General features: G+C 32.7%; 1 protein-coding gene and 1 pseudogene across 1 annotated transcript; both read left to right on the top strand.

Moving 5' to 3' along the window:
* The first annotated feature begins 498 nt into the window (after positions 1 to 498).
* Positions 499 to 5,303, top strand: LOC107495574 (probable protein phosphatase 2C 60; annotated as a pseudogene).
* A 420-nt stretch (positions 5,304 to 5,723) lies between these two features.
* LOC107495576 (uncharacterized) lies at positions 5,724 to 7,465 on the top strand. The gene is made up of 3 exons (XM_016116723.3): positions 5,724 to 6,054; positions 6,399 to 6,534; positions 7,143 to 7,465. Exons 1-3 carry the CDS (start codon positions 5,972 to 5,974, stop codon positions 7,239 to 7,241), a joined length of 318 nt encoding a protein of 105 aa, XP_015972209.1. The 5' UTR covers positions 5,724 to 5,971; the 3' UTR covers positions 7,242 to 7,465.
* The last annotated feature ends 311 nt before the right edge of the window (positions 7,466 to 7,776 follow it).

The following is a 7,776-nucleotide window of genomic DNA, read 5'->3' as shown; positions in this document are numbered from 1 at the left end:
TGATAAAAATAAGAGCGATAATATCACTATCTTTAATTTTTATATACTAATATTTTTTTGGTTATGATATTAAAAATTAAATGACACACTATCATATTAACAAGATTCTTAACTCAATTATTTGGATTCTTTTTAGCTCTATTGGGATCTAGTAAAATAAACTAATGAACAGTAAAAAGAAGAAATTGCATATCCAAAATTTATATCGGTTCATTATTAACTTATATTTGTTATTTTTTACATGTTAATTAATCCTTTAAAAGAATATTAATATCCAAATATGGTTATATTTTGCCCATGAAAATATTGTTCATTTGTGGTGGACTGGTGGCGGTGGGTGAACAGTCACTCTCACACACAAAAACATGTAATTTCTTAGAAGCTCCTCAAAATTAAAAACACAAACTAACATATGAAAGGATCATTCTATTCTATGCCAGAAAAAAAACATAAAAAGAAAGAAAGTCTTCTCCTTTTCTTTTCTTTTTCTTTTTTTTTTAAATTATTCTCACTGACACCACTAGTTGTGCTAGCAACTTGTTTTGTGCATGTACATTCATTCTTCTGTTCTGTGCCTCAAACCTTTCTTCATTCTCCTCATTTTTTTTTTATTCCCAATTTCCAGTTCTCGTTTCCTTTCCCTAACAAGACAAAGAGAGTGCTGTTCATTTTCTCCTTCTTTATAAAGTGAAAGTCTTCTCTTGAAACTCATAAAAAAAGTTCCTTTTTGACTTTCCAAGGAGTCACTGCAAAAGTCAAGTGAGTCTGCTATGCACACAATTATGAGTTTTGGAATTCTTTTTTGTTCATAGCTTCTCTTTCTCTTTATTATCATCTCTGTCTTGCTTGATTTTGGATTCTGACTCTGTTTGATCTTTTGACCGGTGAATTCTTTGCCAAATTGAAATATAATGAGGCCTCCATTAGTTTTATCTATTCAAATATTCTATCGTTGTCATTCCATTTTCATCACTGCTTGTTGTAGTTCTGTTTGCTCTGTGTTGAAATATTTAGTTATTTTGTTCCTTGGTTTGTGTTGAATGCTTTATTATCACCTATGAATTATGATGCACAAATACTTAATTTTTATTTGCTTGTCATATTGTATGCATATATGCATCAAATACTGCTATCTTAAACCTGTTAAATTTATAACTAATTTCTTTTTAATACTTGTATTCGTATTTGTGCCTCATAGGCTAATGATATCAGAACTGATAAGCATTATGTCATCAATATTTTTCTTCAGAACTTTGATTTCATTGCCCCTGGCACTTCTAGATAATATTTTTTCTTGTTTGGTTCTTTCTACTTTCCTTTTGAAAATGGAAGTTTGATTCTTAATTTTTTGTTACTATTTTGGTGTAGGTTTTTCTTTCATTGTAATGCTTGAAGAAATAAAACTAATATGTTTTTATTCAGATAGGGATGGGAACAAATCTGAGTTTTCCCAAAACTGAAAAGTTTTCTGAAGACGGAGAAAATGACTGTCTTAGATATGGTTTGTCATCGATGCAAGGGTGGCGCGCAACAATGGAAGATGCAGTGAGTAATCAGTAATAAATTACTTGGAACATAGCTTTTGAAAATGAAAATATGTTGACTTTTTTATACCCTTTTCTTCTGCTAGCATGCTGCACATCTTGATGTGGATGCGTCCACTTCATTTTTCGGTGTATATGATGGGCATGGAGGTGAGGATTGAACAAGTTTGGCTATTTGGAAGAATGACAGATTGCTGGTTTAACTATTTGTTACATAAAGGAAGAACATTCTAGGCATTAGAATTTAGAGCTTAGTAATAATTAACTACATGCATTTTCTAGGGAAAAGCCGGGTAAAAACAGGACTAAGAAATTACATTTGGACTCTAACTGGATTGCTTTATTGCCATAGAATCGTCAGTAAATATGATCGCGAACCCTAAATCTCTACAAGAATGTGGATAATTTACGAGTTCCCTCAACTTTCGCTAAACTCTCACCATAACTTAAGTTACAAGTATCACTATCTATCTCTTTCTTTTTCTTATTTATACATAACAATTTCCCAAAATATGCATGAAATTGTTACTCTTCGATTTTGAAGGAAAAGGGAAGGAAGGGAAGGATTTCTAGTGTAAAATGAAGTCTCTTTTACTTTTCAAAGCCTTTCCCTCCAAAACTTCAACTTGGAAACGCACATTACATGTCCTATCAGAATATTACTGAAATTATGTATAGTTTTGTAATCAACAATGTGTTTTCGATGCCTAATTAACTCCAAAATTTCCAGGTAAGGCGGTTGCGAAGTTCTGTGCCAAGTATCTTCACCTTCAGGTGCTTAAGAGTAAAGCATACCTTGATGGAGATATAGCAGCTTCTCTTCAGAAAGCTTTTTTCAGGTTATATGAGAAAGAGGTCCCTTAAGTGTGTTCCGCTGTTCTTTGTTAATTACATCACCAAAATAAGTTTTGTGTTTGTATACAGTCTATGAAGTTTGAACTATTTAGAGTATAAACCTTCTTTTGGCTCACAAACTTTTAAAGGAGGTTGTGGTTCCACTTCCCAGCTAAACTATCCAGAAATAAATAAGTGCTTACATAATCAATTATGCACAAAAGCAACAGTATAAATAAGAGATTATTGAAATGATTTTAATGTTTTAGTCTTACCAAACATCCTAAATAGTCCCTTGCAGGTATACCAGACACTTGAATATTTAAAAGGTTCTCTTTTCTGAAAAATAATTAAAAAATGAAATAAAATAAAATTATATAGTTGGTGAATGTATATGACTTAGTCTACATATTGTTGACCAAATAGCATATGAAAACGGTGAAGTTATGAACTAGTGTTTCATTATTATTATGCAGAATGGACGAGATGATGCAGGGTCAAAGAGGTTGGAGGGAATTATCAGCCTTGGGTGATAAGATGAACAAGTTTAATGGGATGATGGAAGGTTTGATTCGGTCTCCACGCGGCAACAATGGTAATTGCCAAAGTGATGATTGGACTTTTGAGGAGGTAGGGGTTTTGTTTATTTCTTTTTCTTTTCTTAGCAACTTACCATAGCTTAATTTGATCTTATATATTGTAATTTCTAAGTAGGGACCCCATTCCAATTTTGCTGGACCAACTTCTGGAAGCACTGCTTGTGTAGCAATTGTTAAAAACAACCAACTTTTTATTGCAAATGCCGGTGATTCGCGTTGTGTTTTGTCTAGGAAGGGTCAGGTAATAACTTCATATTGAAGCTTCTTAGATTTCTATCATGCTAATCGCTTCTTTGAATGTATAACTACACTGCATGCTGTGTTTTCTGTGAATTGCTAGTGTACATTTAGTAACATATGTCTCTTGAATTAACTAGTTAGAAACTTAGAATGCATAGATATTGTTTTTGTTTCTTTCTCTTGTGGACTATGTCTCTTAAAGATTGTAGATATATTTTTTTAAGTTCTAACTATCGCTGTTTTGCATAGGCATACAATTTAACAAGAGACCACAAACCTGACCTTGCGATTGAGAAGGAAAGAATCTTAAAAGCTGGTGGTTTCATCCACGCAGGACGAGTTAATGGGAGTTTAAATCTTGCAAGAGCTATAGGTATTTACAAATCTGTGTTTAGGAAGATCTATGAATTTGTCAGTATGAAAAGACACATTCAACGTGTATCAATGTTCTGCAGGTGACGTGGAATTTAAGCAGAATAAATTTCTCTCAGTTGAAACACAGATTGTGACTGCAAATCCAGATATAAACATTGTAAGTTTGTTCTTGTTGAAATCAGTTAAGTTCCAATGTGATACGTAGATCTACCATAGTTTCCAATTTAGTGATATGCTAGTCATAGAACTCATAATAAAATGTGTGGTTAAGAGTCTCTCATTACTTCATAACCATGCATTTTATTTGTTTTAGTTTCTATTTCGAGTTTTTAACTCGAATTAGCCCGCTAACATATATTGGTTGACTCTTTTTATAGGTTGATCTTTGCGACGAAGATGAATTTATGGTGCTCGCTTGTGATGGCATATGGTATGCTACTAATGTTTCTCATATTTCCATTTAGATTTTTAATGTTATCTTGAATTTGGCAGAATAGTATGATTATTTAAGAAATGCAAAGTGAGCTCAGTGTTGCCCCAAGGCAAAAGAAACATTGATGTGTTAAACCGAAAAGCGAGTCACTTTGATGTGGCAAGGTGATGCAACCTCATAAGTGAAGTGATGCACACATTTTAGAAAAAGAATCCCTGAATATGCATCTTAACAACAAATCATCACATAAACTAAAACTTGAGTCATAAAAGTGTGAGAAACTGTACTGGTGGATGTATTTCCCTTTTACTTTCTCTTGTTTAAATCCCTGAATTTTTGCAAACGTTTGTTTCTCTTTAATTTTTTCAGGGACTGCATGTCGAGTCAACAATTGGTTGATTTCGTGCGTCAAGAACTGCTGTTGGTGAGTTTTATACAAGTTTCCTAATAAGGGTCAGTATGGTTTAGGTGCTATAAATGAAGTGAGGAATTGGTGGATGAGTTTTGTATATTTTTCGAAATTTGATCTTTCAAAATTTTACCCTCCAACTAAACTGAGCTAAGAGAATGAAGTAAATTCAAGTTTTAAGTTATCTTTCATCAACCAAAAGAAGTTACCTGTCATTCTTGTCATGTCATGATCAGAGTTGTGTAAGTTGTATTTGGACTACTAAGCAACATAATACACCAATACTTAACCTTTCAAGGTTACATTTAAGTTTTATGTAGTTTTGGTTAATGTGATTTCAAACAACAGATGTTCTTAAAATGTTACTATTTAACTTGTCAGGAAACAAAACTTTCTGCGGTGTGTGAGCGAGTACTAGATCGTTGTTTGGCACCGTCAATTACTATTGGCGAGGGATGCGATAACATGACCATGATCTTGGTGCAGTTCAGAAAACCTTCCCAATTCATGCCCCAACAGAAGAGCAATACTCTTCAAATGAAGCAAAACTAGAAGGAAGTCAAAGTTAGGACTTAGCAGCCACAATTCCAGTGTGAATTGTTAATTTATAGTATTGAGCACTTGTTAGAATCCATCCATATATTGCTCCAATTCCAACTAGCTAAGTTTTGTACCATGGAATGGATCCTCAATTTAACTTTTCACTTTACAAGGTTGAGCATGTTTCTCCTGTATAATCTGTTGGGTCCTAACTTGCATAACAGAAATATAGAGACGTTGGAATACAGTTACAAAACATGTAAACGGTATTTGTCTTGTGTTAAAAATTTGCTCAAGTTTTCATCCAAAATATTAGGACAATTTGAACATGGACAGTATTTCTTCTCTCTCAATAAGTTCAGTTTATGCGGTGAAAACTTAGTACAGTTGACTTCACATGAAATTGGTAATTGAGAGTCGTTAAATAATTTGACTTATTTGACTAAGTTGAAGTTGATAACTGAGAGTCGTTAAATAATTTGACTGATTTGACTAAATTTTTATCTGACGGCTTTCTAACGACTCTCAATTATTAATTTTTCGTGAAGTCAACTGCAACTGAGCTTTATTGTATATACAATAATTTGTCAAGTTTGTGTCACGTCAAACGAAAAGCGAATATGAAAGGAAGAAATAGAGAATTCAGGAAACTTGGTCAATATATAGATTTCTTGCTCCCCAAGGATTTCAGAGGGTTTTCATTCTTTAAATTAGAATGATATGAATTTCATTTTCATTTCCATTTCCATTTCATTTATCACACGGTGAAACAAACTAGTTAGTTAGTTATATTCTTCGCGCTTAGTCGGTTACAACTGACAACACGTCACTTCACCCGACCTGAAATAAATACTTCACTATTTCATAACTGAACCGAATCCAGACACTCGTTCATTCTTCATCATAGCGATCGAACAAGTTCGTTCTTTCTTTGCGAGCTTGAATTGAACGTAACGAGCCTTCCAGAAGCGAATACCAGTTGCTGCAAGCAATAATAATGGAGTGGTGTGATCACTGTGTGCGCTATCAACAAACCAGAATTGAACAAATTCCCGACGTTTTCCCCAAGAATTTCAACGGGTTCTTCTTCTTACCCTGGATTCCTCTCTTCTTCTTTTTTTCAATTAATTAGCGTATCAAAACTACAAAGAGTAGGGTTTTTCTTTCAAATCTATACTGCAATTTGCATGCATTATCATAATTGCCATCTTTAATTCTTTTCTTTTCTTTATTTATTTGTATTTTGATTTTAAGATATAGTACAAAATTATGGGAAAAGAAAAGATAATGACAATGTTCTTGGGATTTGGTGTTTGGAGAAGATATTTTATATTCTAATCATTCCAATCTCGTTGATTGATTAATTTACCCTATCTGGTTTTTATTTATTTTTAATTTATTTATTATCTATGTTGTGTTTGCAGGTCTTGTAGTACTTGTGGGAAGGTTCTATGGGACATGAGTATCGGCTTCTCCCAACAAATTAAGAATAACAGCAAAGGTTATGACAGAATGAAGAAAGTGAGAAAGGTCAAGGACAATCCAAAAGTTGAGAAATGTGTAAGTACTCTCAATATTCCTCTGTTAATTTCATAGAATTTCAATATTTTAATGCAGTTTCAATAAGAATGTTGATTGCAATTTGCACTATATAGACTATTGTGTTGACCTTACTGTTTCTTGAACAATTGCTTTTTCTATTTGAGCCCTGCCGAGAGACCCTTATGGTTTTGATTGATAATATATATATGGTGTCTAATTATATTCATATAATGAAAACTGATATGTTCAAGGTTTGAAATTCTGTGAAAGATGAACTATATGATGACAATCATTAAGCCTTACCTTGAATCTTAATGTGTGTCCTCGGCAATCTTCCAGATTGTAAGGGAAATTTTGGTTTGCCCCAGTTTCTTGTGCTTCTGTTTGTATGCATTATATTTATATGTATAATTTATCATTAATTAGTTATAATTTATATGGGAAAGTTATTCATATGTGATATGTTTTTTAAGCAATGTTATTTGCGCACTGAAAAACTTATGTTTAGATTTGAGTTTTAAGTAACATTCTGTATTTGTTATATTCGACCCCATTTTCAATTTATGCTTTAATTAATCATCAGATGGTTGAATTGACAATATTTTTTGTGGGGATGTTCCATGCAGGTTGTAGTAGATTCTATGGATGAAGAAGATTATTCTACGGATGAAGAAGATAACGATGATAAGGAGGAAGACAAAAGTATCAATTCTGATATCAACTGAAGATTGATGAGGCATGTAGCTCACATGTGACATACCAAGATCTTATCAGAACAATGTTCTTCAGATTTTAATTTTCCAACTTTTATGGTCAAAATTCAAATGTCTCTCTTTCATTGAAACCTCATTCATTCGATTCATGAGGCCCCATAGTTCCTGGTTGTTTTGTTATTTGGCATTCATTTTTTTAATAAAAATAGAGCTTTCTATTAAAAACAAAAGAAAGAAAAGCTGTACTGTGTTTCAGAAGAGTAATTCGTCCTCTTTTATTGTCATTTGGACTTTAGATACATGAATTTATGATTGAGTGTTGACTTGATCTTTATAATATCTAATAACTTTTCTAGTCTGAATTTCATTCATAATTACATTATGTGTTATATTTTACATGATACTTAAAAACTATGTAATAAATGTGAGCAAAGTTTTACGGAAGTTTTCAATTTCTCTTTTGAGTTGAACTACCTTATTGCTTTGACAACTTGAGGCCTTCTTTCTTTGTTGGCGTAATCGTGTTCTACCTAGAAATCTAGAATTC

The sequence above is a fragment of the Arachis duranensis genome, chromosome 6 (genome assembly GCF_000817695.3).
Source record: "Arachis duranensis cultivar V14167 chromosome 6, aradu.V14167.gnm2.J7QH, whole genome shotgun sequence".
Taxonomy (NCBI): Eukaryota; Viridiplantae; Streptophyta; class Magnoliopsida; order Fabales; family Fabaceae; genus Arachis; species Arachis duranensis.
The sequence above is the reverse complement of the archived record's forward strand: the minus strand, read 5'-3'. Positions and strand labels throughout refer to the sequence as shown.

Coding starts and splice junctions, on each gene's coding strand:
- LOC107495576 (XM_016116723.3), top strand. CDS start 5,972: ATGGAGTGGTGTGATCACTGTGTGCGCTATCAACAAACCAGAATTGAA. Junction 6,055..6,398: donor TTCCCCAAGAATTTCAACGG/GTTCTTCTTCTT, acceptor TTGTGTTTGCAG/GTCTTGTAGTACTTGTGGGA. Junction 6,535..7,142: donor ATCCAAAAGTTGAGAAATGT/GTAAGTACTCTC, acceptor TGTTCCATGCAG/GTTGTAGTAGATTCTATGGA.